Source organism: Natrix helvetica, assembly GCF_964273705.1.
Source record: "Natrix helvetica genome assembly, chromosome: 2".
Taxonomy (NCBI): domain Eukaryota; kingdom Metazoa; phylum Chordata; class Lepidosauria; order Squamata; family Natricidae; genus Natrix; species Natrix helvetica.
In genome coordinates, this window is record NC_138552.1 from 266,072,004 (window position 1) to 266,089,977 (window position 17,974).

A 17,974-nucleotide genomic window follows, 5' to 3' on the forward strand; every position below is an offset into this window, starting at 1 on the left:
AGGGACATCTGCATTGTCAGCAGGCAAAATTAGCTACATACTCAGCGTCCATCCTTTTGGCAGAGCCTAAGGCTGTCTCGTTGTTCCCCTCACACAATTCCCTGTTGGCCTGCACTGGTTGCTCCCTTTCTTTTTTTCTTTTTTTCTTTCTTTCTTTCTTTCTTTCTTTTTCTTTCTTTCTTTCTTTCTTTCTTTTTTAGGGCTAGGTGATAGCTGTGGAATAAGCTCCCCCATTAGCTGATCACCTGATCAAGAAGTCAGCTGTAGTTTTAATCCTCTTCCCTTCAGATTGACAATCGGTTCAACAATAAATCAGTGCAAACAATTTTAAAAATGCCCTCGGCCTAAGGAAGCTGCACCGCTTTCTCCCAAATTTTCCATATCACTCCATAACTCACCAGCTCCCCCACAAAATCTCCTCAGTGTCTTCTCGCTCTTCTGTTTTCCTCACTCTGGTTTGGTTGTGATTTCACAGCTGCTTCTCCTCTTTCTAAAGTCTGTTTGTCATTCTCCTTCCTTATGTTTCTGAACATAGTGAACTTCTCTTTTCCTGCAAAAAGACTGGCTGTCTCTAATATTAAGCTCTCTGGGACCTAAAACATTCACAGGGATCAAATTGTTCCCTGAACCTCCCCCACATCATGTTCTCCAACTCTGAACCTTAACACACTGTAAATTTGGTACCATTGAACATTAATTTTTTAAAAAAGGTGGTTCTTCTTGGATAACCCATCAGAGATCCCTTATTGAGTATGACATAGATTATGTTTACTTATTTTTACATAGATTGCTCAGTGTTTTTTGTATATATGGCTATACCTAAATAATGTTCACGTTATTTGTTATAAATCTTCAATGAATTCTATATGAATAAATGATTTCAGCTTCCCATTGGCATTTCATGTAGCCCAAACGTTCCTTTCTCTCTCATTCTTTTTTGTCCTATAATTTGTTTTCTATTTATATATTTATATTCCTGTTGTTTCCATATGGGGATAAGAATACTCAAGGTGCTTCTGAATATTGACATCAGAATACAGAGATGGAAGGACTTTGTAAGTCTTCTAGTTCAACACCCCGCTCAAGCAAGAGACCCTATATGATTGGACAAATGGCTGTCCAATCTCTTCTTAAAACCTCCAATGATGGAAAACCCAAAACATCTGGAGGCAAGCAGTTCCATTGATTAATTGTTCTTACTGATAGGAAATTACTCCTTAATTCTAGATTGGATTTCTCTTTGTTAAGCTTCTATCCTTTACTTCTTGTCATGCCCTGAGATACTTTGGAAATAGGTTAACCCCCTCCTCTCTATGACAGCCCATCAAATATTGGAAGACTGCTATCATGTCACCCCCTGTTCGATTAGACATTCCCTGGAACTAGTAGATCCCTTTCACAGCTACTACTGTTGAGCCAAGTACCACTTATTCTATACCTGTTCATTTTGGGGTTGTTGTTGTTGTTGTTGTTGTTTTGCCTAAGTGAAAACCTTACTTTTCTCACCACTGAATTGCATTTTTGTGGATGTGGCCCAGTGTTCTAGTCTGCCAAAATCCTTCTGGATCTTGACCCTATCTTCTATTCCCCCCAGCTTTGTGTTGTCTGCAAGTTTGACTATTTCCCTTTCTATCCTTTCATCTAAATCATTTAAGAAGATGTTGAAAAGTATTGGGCCTAAGACAAAGTCTTGGGACATCCCATCCCATGGTTCCCTGTAATTCTTTTGAAGACTGCATGTTAAGTGCAGGAGGTTGGACTAGAAGACCTCCAAGGTCCCTTCAAACTGTGTTATTCTATTATTCTGTTATCTTAGTATATGACTTCGGCTATAATCATCTTAAGCAATGAAATGGTTTTTGGTTTGGGCAGGAAATGATATGCAAGTGCTTGTCTGTGCCCGAGTTACAGTTTTAAATAACTTTTAATTGTAAATTATTGTTGTTGTTGTTTATTGTTTTAATGCTTACTAGGTTTTAATGAGGGATAGAATCAAGATCACGAGAAGTGCTAATACCACTTTATAATGCCTTGGTAAGGCCACACTTTGAATACTGAATCCAGTTTTGGTCGCCACAATATAAAAAAGATATTGAGACTCTAGAAAGAGTGCAGAGAAGAGCAACACAGATGATTAGGAGACTGGAGGCTAAAGCATATAAAGAACATTTGCTGGAATTGGGTATGGCTAGTTTAAAGAAAAGAAAGGTGACATGATAGTACTGTTCTAATATCTCAGGGATTTGGCACAAAAAAGAGGGAGTCAAGCTAATCTCCAAAGCACTGAGGGTAGGACAAGAAGCAATGAGTGGAAACTAATCAAGGAGAGAAGCAACTTAGAACTAAGGAGAAATTTCCTGACAGTTAGAACAATTAATTAATGGAACAACTTGCCTCCAGAAGTTGTGAATGCTCCAACACTGGACTTTTTAAAGAAAAGGTTGGATAACCATTTGTCTGAAGTGGTGTAGGGTTTCCTGCCTAAGCAGGGGGTTGGACTAAATAAATAATAAGTAAATAAGTAAATAAGTAAATAAACTCAATCAGTGTTTTACTGACAGTGAAAAAGGTATAATACCTTTTTATCACATCAGAAAATCATTACTAATACTGATTTTAAATTTAACAACAGTTTTAAAAATGAGTTCAAAATTAGCTGGAGAATTTTTTTTAAAAAAAGTCTTAACCTAATAATGGAAAGATTATAAAATTAGCAGCAGTTGAGCTTCTTTAGTATCAATGGCCAAATCTGTCAATTTTGATTTTGCTTTACTTCTTTCTCTTTCTTTCCTTTCTTTCTTTCTTTCTTTCTTTCTTTCCTTCTTTCTTTCTTTCTTTCACACTGTTTATTTCATCCTATGACTATTTCGGTTTGCGGAGTTTTAAATGTCCATTAATATGCACATTTATGCAGGCATTTTTTCCTACTAGGCATTTTTTGTGCTTAATTTTCCTAATTTATATATTTCTTGCTCACAGTTTGTCCTTAATATAATGCATTTTGTATGCATTTTAAAATACAGGAATATATTATCACTGCATTGTGGTTTGCACATAGAATGAGATATACAGTACTGTATAATTTGAGTAAATTACACAACCAAATTCTCTGCAGTGTGCATCCCAGTGACAAGGGGCTGCCACTAGAAAAATACATTCCTCAGAAGAAAGGATCTCTGAGAATAACTTCATGATCCAGGAAGCTCTATGCAGTAGAAAGTCGTCGGTCCCAAAATTGCATGCTTCTAGATTGCCAGGATATGGGAGTTTGCTCATATTTCCTGAGGATAGGGTAATGTTAGTGGCACCAAAGGCTAAAATAAATCTACTGTTGATCTACTTTGTGGCAGTGTATTTTCGGCACCAATATCTATGGCTTGGTATACCCATTCATCAATGCACTGTGCTTGTTATTTGAACTCTGAGGTTACCATCTCTCCCATCCCCTGTTGGTAAAAGCCACCAAGAAACATGATAAATAATTCCAGTGCCCTCTAGTGGATTTCAAACAAACTGATTCTAGTAGCCTTCAGCCTTAAAAATTCAGTAGTATTTTTTTTTTTTTATTCCTCAAATGGAAGCTGATCTACACATCCTACAGATGGATTTCTTTTCTAGTGCACCTCTAACACACTTTGTAGCTGTTGGGACTGTTGCTGTTTTTGGAAGCAGGAACTCAGAAAGGAAAGAAGGAGGCTAATTTAAGGCAAAACATTCAAACTGAGCAGCATAAATAAAACATCCAAAGTATTTTTGTATTTAGAATTGTTCTGAAATAGTGTAGCTTCCAATTCTAATAAAATAAAAATTAGTTCCTTAACATAATCAGAGGACTAAACAGGTGATTCAGCAGAGGGAAAAATAAGGATTTGTGATTTTCTTAAATGTATTTTTAATAAATGTATAAGGAACATCTATCCTGATATTCTATCAATGTATCTGCACCTTTTTATATAGTCAGTGCTATGATGCTGGCTGACCATACGAATGACGTGTAGCAAATAGCACAGTAGATAGAGTATATGATGCAAGAAGTAGGGATTCAAAAAATAATGTATCATAGACAAAGTTAGACAAGGAAAATAGACTGAATTATTGCAAGATATACATGTATAGTAAAACACTGGTGCAAAATACATGGCACTGTGTATCTGGATAGACTATTTATTAAAAGGGGGAGTAGTTTTAAACTATTCAACTGCTGGTTGAAAAGTAGTGGGTAATATTTATTATGAGGAATGAAAGTTTGTCAATAGAAGCCAAAGTGACTTCCTATACCAGGGGTGTCCAAACTTGGGAACTTTAAGACTTGTGGACTTCAACTCCCAGAATTCCCCAGCCAGCCATGCTCGCTGGGGAATTCTGGGAGTTGAAGTCCACAAGTCTTAAAGTTCCCAAGTTTGGACACCCCTGTCCTATACGAATGTACTTCAGGCTACTTTATTACAGGAGAATCAGAGCTGAAACTGTCAGGGGAAAAAATGAAAACAAATAGAATGAAGTTGGAATTAAGAGGTATGCAGATGTAGTTAAACAAGAAGACATTGGTCCGTGATGGCAAACCTACGGCACGCGTGCCACAGGTGGCATCCGGAGCCATTTGTTAGGGCACACAAGGCATTGCCCTGTCAGCTCCAGCTGACTGGCCTTCTTTTGAGGCCATTTTTCCCATTCTGGAGGTTTTCTTGAAGCCTCCGGAGCGCGAAAAACAGGCCTTACGGGCAAAACGGAATTCAGGAACGGACTTCCGGTTTGCACGTAGGGCCAATTTTCACACTTTGGACTGTTCAGGAGCCTTCAGGAGGCTCCCTGAAGGCTCCGGAGGGCAAAAAACGACCCTACAAGCAAAATGGAAGTCACTTCTGGTTTGCTTGTAGGGCCAGTTTTAGCCCTCCGGAGTGTTCAGGAGCCTTTAGGAGGCTTTCCTGAAGGCTCTGGAGGGCAAAAAATGACCCAATGAGTAAACCAGAAGTCTGTTCCTGAACTTCTGGTTTGCCCGTAGGGCCGGTTTTTTAAACTCCAGAGGCTTCAGGGAAGCTCCTGAAGCCTCCAGAGAGCCTCTGGCGGGGGAGGAGGGGCTGTTTTTGCCCTCCCCAGGGTCCTATAAAGCCTCTGGAGCCTGGGGAGGGTGAAAAAAGCACACCAAAATGAGAGGGAGTACTGGTTGCGGACATAGCATTATGGGTGTGGCATGACCACGTACGACCCCCCTGCACTCCCCCCGCTTTTGGCACACGAGCCGAAAAAGGTTCGCCATGACTGACATAGGTCAAGAAAGAATGATGAATGAATATGGATTGAATACAAAATTAAAGAAAAGGGGCAGTAGATGAAATTATTTAGGGATGTAATGAAAGTAAGGATAATTTGCAAAGATGAAAAGCTAAAAGTAGTTGCCTTACTTTTAATTTGTGCTTTAATTTTTTTTATTTTTTGCTTTTTATTCTTTAATCTCTCTCTGTATTTTTTTTGTAACACTATTTATCCTGAAAAGAAATATCATGACAGGTACGTAGGTAGGTAGGTTGGTAGGTAGGTAATTTGTATTGCTACCCATCTCAACAAGTGACTCTGGGTAGCAAGCACATTTTTTAAAAAAATAAAGCAATTATAATAATGCAAAAATTAAAATACACAGCAGTCAAGAATACGTCATTCACCCTAATCACTAAAGTATCCAAGAAACAGGTCCCTGCACACACTTTCCTCTTTTTTAACAAATAAAATAAATTGATGAACCAACTAAACCAGGGGTGTCCAAACTTGGGAACTTTAAGACTTGTGGACTTCAACTCCCAGAATTCCCCAGCCAGCATAGCATAGCTGGCTGGGGAATTCTGGGAGTTGAAGTCCACAAGTCTTAAAGTTCCCAAGTTTGGACACCCCTGAACTAAACAGTATATTAGAGTTGTGGGATGAAACTCTTCCTACTGTTAGGTCACTAAATCACTTTGAAATCACCTATTATTAACAAGCTTAACTTTTTGCCTGGAAGTACAGTAACTGCAACTTTCTTCTGTTGATGATTTGATATTTCCCAACTGATTTCCCCAATCAACTTTTCAAATCTAAGAAAGACATTCCAATTTGACTCTCGTGAAGAGGGAGAAAGAATTGTACATATGCTTAGGGAAATTCAGGACTAGATGCCACACTTTCAGTAAATAAGGGCAGCTAAATTAGCTGGAATCATTGATACCGCTTGGTCAGAATTGCATTTAGCTTCCTGCATACTGGACAAGGGTTCTTTTTCTCCTTACTACCTTACTTGAAACTCTTGTGCATTTTTGCCTCTTGGCATTGAATGTGAACCAATCCACTTGAGTTTACAGATACATTTGTCAAGCCAAGTCGAGACACTCGGCAAACATTTGTTCCGGGACACAAACATTTGCCATTTACTGCAAACTGCTGAGGAACAAGGTTAGCTAACATTTAGGATCACATTAGCTAAACTCAAGTTAATCACCCATTAATTAATCCAAGTGCAAACGGAGACAGGAAAAAAAACTGCTTTAAAAAACCCTAAAGAATGGAACAAACCATGGAGCAGCCATACAAAGAACATTCTGGCCAAGCAGGACTAGGGGAGACATGATAGCATTGTTCCAATATCTCAGGGGTTGCCACAAAGAAGAGGGAGTCAAGCTATTCTCCAAGGCACCTGAAGGTAGAACAAGAAGCAATGGGTGGAAACTAATCAAGGAGAGAAGCAGCTTAGAACTGAGGAGAAATTTCCTGACAGTTAGAACAATTAATCAGTGGAACAGCTTGCCTCCAGAAGTTGTGAATGCCCCAACACTGGAAGTCTTTAAGAAGATGTTGGATAGCCATTTGTCTGGAACGGTATAGGGTTTCCTGCCTAGGCAGGGGGTTGGACTAGAAGACCTCCAAGATCCCTTCCAACTCTACTATTGTATTGTATTGTAAGCTCTTTCCATGCTGTATACAGTTACAAAACTTGAACAATTATGTGAAATGTCATGTGTTTTATCTTTTCCCCTTTTATACTTTCTTTGTTTTCTGACCATCCATATTTCTACTTTTGTTTGAAAGATGCTGTAGTCACTAAGAAACTAATGATAGGGAAAATGTTTCCATGGTTTGTAGAGGATTTAGTTCAAGTTTTCTGAACTCGAATGGAGACGTCATAGAGAAACCTCTGTGAAAAAAGCATAGAAAGTGGAAATCAGGAGAAAAAAAACCTGTCCAGGTTTATTTTTATTTCCTAAGCAAATGTAACATTTATGAAAAGCGGGGATTGACAATAGTTGGCACTTACTGGGTCAAGGGAAAAGAGAAACATTTGCCCTATGTGCAGTTTTTATTCCCTTTTTCCCTTGGTGAAAAAGATTCCCCCTTTCAGTTTTTAATCAATTAAGTCGCAATGATGATTGGCATAACAACAGTTTTAATTTTACAAAATATAACTTTGAAGATTATAAACTTTTGGCAATTATAGTTAAAGTAACTGGAAGTTCTTTCAACACTGAAAGGTGTTTTAGGGCAGTGTTTAGCAACTTTAAGATGTATGGACTTCAGCACTCAGAAATCCCCAGCCAGGATTGCTTAAAGTTCACACATCTTAAAGTTCCTAGAGTTAAGAAACACTAGTTTGGATGAAAAATAATGATTTTTTTTTCTTCCTGTATACCTGCCATTCTCAAAATCTGTTCCTTCTTGCTTGCTCCGTTCCTACCGTAGTTTTGGTTTGAGCTCATTCTGCCAACTGTTTTCCATGTCAGGACTGCCCCAGATGTAAATGAGAGCACTTTTGGTTATTGCTAGAAAAGAAGTTATTCTGTAGTTTTTCTATTAAATCCCATTCAGTTTGACAAAAGAGAACTGTTAGAAATTCATTCAGATAATAACATTATACAGAAATTCTTGGGGATGGAATGTGGTATTTTTGCACTTAGTTACAAGTTATATTGTTCTCTAATTAAAATATTCTCTGTTCATCTTTGAGCTGGCAAAAAGCTCAGTGTGAAATTTACTGTTTCTATTGCCAGTTCTTCTCATACCTCTTCTGCTTGTTTCAGATCACTTCAATCATTTGATTTCAGGTTTTAAAAACTTTAATTTTGCTTTTAGAGGATGTCAGAATAAGAGGAAGACTGTTTCAATCCTAGGGCAAATAGAGATGACTTAACTCTATCTCATCCACCAACTGGAGATAAGATAATAGCAACATGGGGAACAAATGACGTTAGGGTTAGGTTGAGGTAGGGACAGGCCCTCTACTCTGTCATTAATCGTAATTAAACTCCAGGGAAACACTACATGGGTGAACATTTACCATGGTTCTGTTTTTCATAATGATGCTATTATCTACGCTTAGAGCAGGAGTGTCAAACTTGATTTCATTGAGGGCCGCATCAGGGTTGTGTTTGATCTCAGTGGGCTGGGATGGGCCTGGCCAGCTCAGTGTCACCTGTGTGGCCAAGTGCTAAGGCAGGACTTCCCTCAGACCCTCCATCACTCTCATTATAACCTCTCTACTTCCTTTCTTCCTTCCTTTTCTTCTTTTTCCTTCCCTCTTCCTTCTCCTTTTTCTTCCTTCCCCTCTTTCCTTATTTTTCCTTCCTTGCTGTCTTCCCAACTTTCCTCCTTTTTCTTTGTTTTTCCTCTTTCCTTTTCTCCTTCCCTGTCCCTTCTTGCATGCTCAAACGCAAAGGGGGAAACATTTCTCATTTTGTTTTGTTTTTAGCTCATTTAGCCCTCTGCCAGTGAAAATGGAGCTTGGGGGCAGGGGGAGCTGCCGGCCTCCTGCAGTCCATTGCCAGGGGAAATGGGCTGGTGGAGTTTTTGCTCGCAGAGGCACTGCGGGCCAGTTCTTTGCTGCTTCCAGGGCAGCCCCGTACACCAGATCTAAGCACCCACAGGGCAGAAGTGGCCTGCGGGCATTGAGTTTGAAATCCCTGGCCTAGATGGAACTCTATCTGTGAGATATTATTGGAGAATGCATTCATCTAGTGTTCCTCCTGACAAACATGGTGGGATTTCAAAGAAATGTTTGGGCCGTGACTACTTCCAATTTGTGCAATGGTTCCACTTACCATCCAATGCTGAAGAGTAACAAAACTAAAGTGGCTATTTATTCTCCTGTTGCCTCCTGTTCCTCTCCAGACATCCCTTTATTCCTTCAGACTTCATGTTGCTATACACATTCCTGAGTCAGTTTAGGACTTTGCTTTTCTACTGAAGGCTTCCAAGTATCTCTGCCCACTCGTTCTGTTCACAGCCTTCCACCTTCTTTCTCCATATGTCTCCTGACATCCATGTTCCAGCTTTTTAACTCAGATGCTGCTTGCAGTTCACCATCTCTAGATTTATTCTCCTGGCTATGTATATTTTTTCCATTGCTCTTTCCAGCTCTGATCCAGTCTTTTAGCTCATTGCAAACTTTGCTTTCCATAGCTGTTATCTTACAAATATTCTTTGATAAAGTCTCAAAATACATTTATATTTTAGAGATTGTCATCACACTTCCAGATACTTATTGTTCCCTAACTATATCTTCCTATGGAGAAAGATTCTCCAGAAATTGAAGATTGGTCTTGTCCCCTGTTTCTGTCCAGGCAACCATGGTGCCACAACTCTTGAAGCCATCTAATGTGGTTGACAGCTCTGCAAATATCATTACCTTTATCCAGTTTAATTTATACTTCAGCTGCACCAAGAGAGAGTCAAATGAATTTGTTCAGAGGTGTAAATCTGGCATTCACTGGCATCTATTTACTGTAACAGAGACCTGTGACTGTAGAGCATTTGCACTTCAAAGAGAACTGCAACTACATGCTGAGAAACACACCAGCAAATAGTTTTGCTACTTTTTTGGCAATATTTTGCATTCTTCTATAACCATCTACAATCTCCCCCATCCCACCCCCGTCCAAGTAATCAAGGCAATGTTTTGCTTGCTTGCTTGCTTGCTTGTTCAATCTTGTATGCTGCCATATTTTAGAATAACTCCTGGTGTTTAGCAACAGAACAATACAATAAAACATCCACAATAAATTAATAATTAAGTAATTAAATTAAAACATCTACAATAATAGTAATAATAATTAAAACCATAAATAAAAGCCAGAGCATTATAATACAACAGGCAACAATATCTTCTCGATCCTTGAAACATCAATGAAAAAGATTTGTCTTTATCAACTTCCAGAATGGAGCGGGCTGTTCCACAATATTGTGACCATAATTGAGGAGCCTCCTGGTCTCAGTCCCCTTTTTTTCATGAAATGAGGAAACATCAAGTTTCTCTTAGGGTAAGATATTGGATGAGAGTCCACTGGTCTGGTGGCTAAGGCATCAGGTTAAGAAACCACAAGGCCATGAATCCTAGTCCCATCATAGGCACAAGGCCAGTTAGATGACCTTGGGCCAGTCACTTTCTCTCAGTCCTAGGAAAGAGGCAATGGCAAACCATTTCTGAAAAATGGATACAAGGATATAGCCAGTCTCCAAGAATCAGACACAATTGAACAGAAGAAAAATATATATTGGATAGACTGATGCCAGTAGATGAATACTTTAAAGTTAAAACCGGTACTTTGAATTATATCAGAAACCTATTAGCAATCAATTCAGGTGTAGCATCTTGTTGGTGTCTAATGCAAGCTAGTAAACAGGTTGGTTCTTAGTTTTCTCCAGTGACACACAATTAACTAGTAGGGATGTATATATGAATATACAGATTTGCAAAGACTGACACAACAGAGGAATGCATCTAGGCACATTTTCTTGGCCATCTAGCTATATCCTACAGACTAAACATGGGCAAAGTGGCTTAACTATGTAATTAAAAGGATAAAATTGCATTAAAAAACCACCAGGACTATATGGTAAAATCATTGATGTTAACTAAACTATCTGGGCAATGGGGTCTATACCTTCTTCTGTTGGAAGAAATGTCCATCTGGGTTCAGTTCCAAGTGGGGAAAAAGTCACTGGAAACACGGAGGCTGTTTGGAAAGATGGTTTTTAATGGTGGACAAGATCACATGGCTTGAGCTCCTGAGCAGAATCACATGGCTTGAGTTACTGAGCAGAAAAAGGAAGAGAAGCTGATAGTCCCTGGGTTTTGTGCCCTCTCTTGGGCTTTGAACGTCCTGGGGCACAGGAAGAGTATCCTGATTGGTTGCTGTCAGAGGTCATAGCTAGCTTTGTAGGTTGTCTATGTGCTACGTTTGGTTGGAACTTGGTGGCAATAAGATAGCTCTGCCTGAAGGAGGTTGATCTTTGTTATGTAGAATAGACTGGCTTAGGCTTTAATGGCCCATTCACAAAGGTGGGGGCGGCTGAGTTTCCGGCAGCTGAGTTTCTGCCTCTCTGAGTTTCTACTTCTCTTTTTGGGAGAAATATTCTGCCTTTTTAATGTTTCCTAAAATATTTCATTTTCTAGGAGAGGGGTGGGTTTTAACTTCCAACACTTCTTACTCAGAGTAAATAATAATGATATTGATTTATTAAACTTGTGTGCTGCCTAACTCTGGGCAGCTCACAACAATAAAACAAAAGAAATGACAATAAAACATAAAAGAAATAAGGGGGAGGGGAAATCCTAAAGTCATAGCCTTCCTTTGCCTCCAGTGATGTCCCTGAGGTTAATGAGATAATATGCGCTGTAATGAAATTATAATCACAATGTCAGCTCTGATTCACAAAGATCATAAGGTGAAAAGAGGATTTCAAGTTTTTTTAAAATATATATATTTTTTCTATGCAGTCTAGGACCAATTATTTTTTACACAAAGGGTAAAAAAGAAGTGGGGATTGTAGCTCAATGTTGAAATAAAGGGTCCTTGGTGCTCTCTGAGCTTGCTTGTTTTCTTGCAAACGTTTCATTACCCAACGTAGGTAATATCATCAGTGCTAGCACAGACTAGCACTGATGATGTAACCTACTTTGGATAATGAAACCTCTGCGAGAAAGCAACCAAGCTCAGAGAGCATCATGGACCTCTCAGAAGTGGAAATTCTTCTGATATTTCCTTCTGCTCTCACTTACAGTGAAATCTTTTTTTTTTAATATCATGTGAAAGTAGAATGGAAAGCAGAATCCTGTTTTTGTCCAAGGTATGACTTTACAGCCTAAATATCAATTTTTGTATAATTAGAGCATATTGCCACCTAGTGTCAAACCTGAGTCATTTCTTGCTCAATCTTTTAGGGGAAAAAAAACAAGTTTTCCAGGCCATCCTGCTTCATTCAGAGTTAACCTTGTTTTGCTGCTATTACTACAGCTATTAAAGAAGTCAAGATGAAATTTTTGAGCTTCACCAAAGCCATTTTACCATGCATGAAGGACACTCTCTATTGAATTCGATGGGTGGCAATGACTGAGGCAAGGCAAGGCTCGTCTAACACGGCTTTATTAAACAGCTAACGCAACAGCAACTCCATAACCCAAGATAAAGAACAGTTCCTGCTTGACAGCAATTTATATGCAGGCAGTCCTGCAGTTAGCCAATCAGAGAACAGAGACTCTCCCGCTCTGGCACACGCGCATGCCTCAACCAATGGCGAGCCTCGGAGACGAAGCCACGTCTCCGAGGCTAGGACATAACACTCTCCATCCTTTTCACCGTTGAAAATAAAAACATAATAATTTGCCTTTAACTGGATCTCTGTCCATTTATATCAGGGGTGTCCAAACTTGGGAACTTTAAGACTTGTGGACTTCAATTCCCAGAATTCCCCAGCCAGCCATGCTGGCTGGGGAATTCTGGGAGTTGAAGTCCACAAGTCTTAAAGTTCCCAAGTTTGGACACCCCTGATTTATATCATTGTTGTTCACTCTGATTGATGGTGGTTTGTTTGGGAGAGACAGGAAAGCATACTCTATCAATAACGCCTCCTGAAGTTCTGGTAGTGGAACACAGTTGCTCTATCCCATTTCTCTAATCAAGTTATCTGCTTTTTAAATTTATTAAATTTATTAAGGCCACACAATCCAAAAGACTCTGAGTGGCTGGATGGGTACCAATCCTCACATTGCACATTGAAGAAAGCTTTTAGGCATTACTTTCATTCATTCTGCAATCATTTATTTTCTGAAGTAAGAGGCCTTGGTCAAGTAATCAGAATTGTCCTTTTATTCATTTATGCACAGCACATTTTTTCCATTCTTAACTTATGCATGATTTATGGAGTTAACACCATCTCCTAAGAAAATGAAGACACATGAACCTTGAACTAATTAAATAACCTCCTTGTTTAGGCTTACTGGGCTAAAGTACACATTATAAGTGTGTTTGAACTTTGGTGTTAGACAAAACATTTTAAGAATATTGCTTTGGATGCTCACTGCAGGGTTACAAGCTGTAAGTACTTGAAATCCGTCAAGTTTGTAAGAAAGAAATGAAGATGATGATATTGAGGTGTATGTAATTGCTGTTCATATTAAATAGATGAAAATGCTATGGTGCTAACCGGACTATGTATATACGTAGGTCAGCCAACAATATTCATGGTACAATCTTATCTACTGTATGCATACCCCAAAGTACTCCAACTAATTCTAGTAAGTCTAGAATTCAAGTAAGATACTGTGTGGATTTGCCATCGTTGTTTCTATGACAGTCAGTTGGAAAGATTTTGATAAAATAAGCAATTGTTCCTCTTTAATTGACCTGCAAGAATTATTCCTCATATTAAAAAAAATACTTGTATTTTTTTTTCCATTTTAGAGAAGGAACTCTATTCCGACCTTGTTTGAGAACAAGATATACAATGTACATTGTGGTCGCCACAATGTAAAAAAAATGTGGAGACTCTAGAACAGTGTTTCTCAAACTTGGCGATGCTGGCTGGGGGATTCTGGGAGTTGAAGTCCACAGGACTTAAAGTCGCCAAGTTTGAGAAACACTGCTCTAGAAAGAGTGCAGAGAAGAGCAACAAAGATGATTAGGGGACTGGAGACTAAAACATATGAAGAACGGTTGCAGGAACTGGGTATATGTAGTTTAATAGAAAGAAGGACTAGGGGAGACATGATAGCATTGTTCCAATATCTCAGGGGTTGCCACAAAGAAGAGGGAGTCAAACTATTCTCCAAGGCACCTGAGGGTAGAACAAGAAGCAATGGGTGGAAACTAATCAAGGAGAGAAGCAACTTAGAACTGAGGAGAAATTTCCTGACAGTTAGAACAATTAATCAGTGGAACAGAAGTTGCCTCCAGAAGTTGTGAAAGCCCCAACACTGGAAGTCTTTAAGAAGATGTTGGATAGCCATTTGTCTGAAACGGTATAGGGTTTCCTGCCTAGGCAGGGGGTTGGACTAGAAGACCTTCAAGGTCCCTTCCAACTCTACTATTATATTGTATTGTATTATTGTATACTGCTTTAAATTGATTATTTGTTGCAATACATAACCTGCATCCTCCCCAAACAAGGAACAATATTAAATCTTTTCATTTAAGAAAATGTAAGAAAATTTATTAGATTGAGAAAAGAAGTAATATCTCTGACCGTACAGCTTAGAACCGTGATGATGAACTTATGGCACACGTACCAGAGGTGGCATGCAGTGCTCTCTCTGTGGGCAGTTCAGCTCTGCCGTGAATGTGCGGGCGCCTCCCACCGACCAGCTGGTCTTTGGGGGTCTGCCACGCATGTGCATGTGCGGGGGTGTACAGGGGCCCGCATGTGCATTTGCAGGGGGGCATGTGGGGATCCCACGTGCACATGCGCGGGGGGTGGGGTGCATTGCATTTTGGGGGTTCAGGTACAGATATGCTTTGGACACTCGGTCCAGAAAAGGTTAGCCATCCCTGGCTTAGAAGAATGATAAACCTCAATGAAAAACATGGGAGCTAGGAAGAGAGACAATGAACTAACATGGATGAAAGAATTACCTTTCACTTGATTCTTTCATCATTTCATATTTTGTCCATACTTTCTTCCTGTCTCCAGGTATATCCGAACCATGTATCTGGGGATCCAAAGCCAGAGGCAAAAGGAACACCAGCGGCGCTTTTACTGGGCTATGATGTACGAGTATGCAGATGTCAACATGCTGCGCCTCTTAGAGACCTTTCTCGAGAGCGCCCCACAATTGGTGCTACAACTCTGCATAATGATCCAGAAGAACCGTGCAGAAGCTTTACCGTGTAAGTTTACTGTGATCTGACTGGTGCTCCTTGTTTTGGAAGAGTTTGGGATGTGTTTGGCTTGCTCACCCAGGTGGAAGGTTCAGTGGTTGATATGGTCCTTTACATTAGTCAAGGGAAATTCCCCCAATTGAAGAGAATACTTTACTGTACTTTAGGGTAGAATTCTTCTCACTGGAGAACAGCCTAATGCTGGGAAAGACTGCGGGCAAAAGAAGAAGGGGATAACAGAGAATGAGGTGGCTGGTTGGAATCACCAAAGCAGTCGGTGTGAGCTTAAATGGACTCCAGAGGATGGTAGAAGATAGGAAGGCCTGGAGGAACATTGTCCATCAGGTCGCGATGGATCGGACATGACTTCGCAACTAACAACAACAGTTAAGAACAATTAATCAGTGGAACAACTTGTCTCCAGAAGTTGTGAATGCTCCAACACAGGATGTTTTTAAGAAGATGTTGGATATCCATTTGTCTGAAGCGGTGTAGGGTTTCCGGCATAGGCAGGGGGTTGGACTAGAAGACCTCCAAGGTCTCTTCTAACTCTGTTATTCTATTCTAAAAAGGGTAGAATTGTGGGATCCTTGGTGGTCTCTGAGCTTGGTTGATTGCTTGCAGACATTTCATTATCTAACTAGGAAACATCATCAGTGCATGGCCCTGACAGTTAGTTGGGTAATGAAACATCTGCAAACAAACAAACAAGCTCAGGAAGCACCAAGAACTCCACAATTCCCCCAACTCTGTACTTCCTTAAGATTGAAGGTGTAGCTCAGAATTTCCGAAAGCTAAAAGGCGTTTCCTCTTAAGAAAGTCTGTGAGAAGGCTTCCATTCTTGCTTTTGCAAAATCTCAGTCTACTTTCCTCGGCCTGTCTTGCAGTGAACATTCTTGTGGAACATTAGAGAGGAAGGCAGGTGTCTAGCATTTGCTTTTCCACTATTACATATTGATTTTCCAAGAAGGAAACCATAGAGTGATTTAACAATAATAGTGCCATTTCAACAATGGAATTTTATTTTGCACGTAAACTGTTGAATATAAATTTGGAGGAAGGTAATAGTATAAAGTAAGTAGAATCTGAAGGATTGTAACCAGATACAATACCACGAGAAAGAAAAATTTGCAGTGAATGTTGGCCATTAAAAATGGCAGGTAAAACACTATCACTCCTGCCCATAGTTTGCCTTAGCATAGATAGGTGATCAGTTCAGTCCCCTGGCAAGAGCAGTCCAGTACTTGCTGGATAAAGAGATGAGGGAGAAGGAGGAAGGGAAGACAGAGGCAGAAGAGAAAAAGAAAGAGAAGAAAGGTATTAAAAAAAAGAATATAAAACATTCTAAAACCCTGTCCTTAGCTTCAGCCTCTGACTGATTAACTCTGAAGGAATGCAAGTTCAGCAATTCACTGCTACTAGCATAACACATCCCATTCCCATGATTTTGTTTATGAAATAAGTCTTGGCAGAGAACAGGATTTAACCCCATTCCGTTAATCCTGGACTTTCTTTTACAAACTCATGGAAAATTCTGATTCTGAAACAACTGCTGATATGGCACAACTATTTTTTCCCCTATGTTTGAAAGGGACTTGGAGAATTCACAAACTCCAAAGTACTGTGAGCTAAACTAGCTTCTAGGCACAGACCCCCGAGGCCTTTGATTTAGGTAGAAAAGAAATTTCTGACAAGTTTTTCTTTTTCATTTTTTTGCAATGGATATCGAATTAAATGTTTTTAGGTTTTCTGAGTTTAGATCACTGTTCCTCAAACTTGGTAAGCTTAAGATGTGTGGACCAGAGGTGAAATTCAGCAGGTTCTGACAGGTTCTGTAAAAATTTTGAGTAGTTTGGAGAACCGACAATTACCACCTCTGGCTGGCCCCAGAATGGGGTGGGAATGAAGATTTGCAACATCCTTCCCCCAGGAGTGGGGAGGGAATGGGGATTTTGCAGTATCCTTCCCCTGCCATGTCCACCAAGCCACACCACGCCCACCAAGCCACGCCCACTGAACTGGTAGTAAAAAAAATGAATTTCACCCCTGGTGTGGACCTCAACTCTCATAATTCTGAAGCAGTGCTGGCTATTCTGGGAGCTGAAATTGACACATCTTAAAGTTGCCAAGTCTGAGAAGCACTGGTCTAGATAGTGCCAGCAAGCATAGAATGAAATTATGTTTGTTTTCTTTCTCTCCTTACCTCTCTTCTCTCTCTTTCTCAGACACGCTCACACACACACACACACACACACACAAGCATATAATAGGAGGACATGTTTATCTGCTATTTCAATTTCTTGTTATTGTTCTAAACTGCTGAAACAACACTACTATCTCATAGAGGACCACCTCACATAAGCTTTAGAGCAGTGATGGCGAGCCTATGGCACCGTCTGGAGGCTTCCCTGAAGCGCTTAAAACGACGCTCCGAGCAAACCGGAAGTGACTTCCGGTTTGCTCGGAGCGTCGTTTTGAGCGCTCCGAAGGCTTCAGGGAAGCCTCCAGACGGTCCCTGAAGCCTCCGGAGGGCCTCTGGGGAGGGGAGGCTCTTTTCGCCCTCCCCAGGCTCCTATAAAGCCTCTGGAGTCTGGGGAGGGTGAAAAAAACATGTAAAAATGGGGGGCGTGCCTGTTGTGTGCGCATGCGCACTGGGGGGGTCGCGCATTACATTATGGGTGTGGCACGCCCGCACACACACCCCTGCGTTCCCCCCACTTGTGGCACGCGAGCCAAAAAAGGTTCGCCATCGCTGCTTTAGAGCATTCTAGTGTCCTTAGCCCTAAGACATCTTAAGAGCCCTCAAGGTCTTTACTTCTGCTTTATCCACCCTTTGGAGAGAATTAACTCAGCAGCAATTT

At 40.2% G+C, this 17,974-nt stretch overlaps 1 protein-coding gene across 1 annotated transcript in view; it reads left to right on the forward strand.

The window, feature by feature from the left end:
- Positions 1 to 17,974, forward strand: part of XKR6 (XK related 6) — a gene marked incomplete at both ends in the record, with an annotated part of 193,197 nt that overhangs the window by 170,120 nt on the left and 5,103 nt on the right. The window contains one exon of the mRNA XM_081943782.1: positions 14,926 to 15,122. Within this exon, the coding sequence (XP_081799908.1) occupies positions 14,926 to 15,122 (197 nt within the window). The remainder of the gene's footprint in view (positions 1 to 14,925; positions 15,123 to 17,974) is intronic.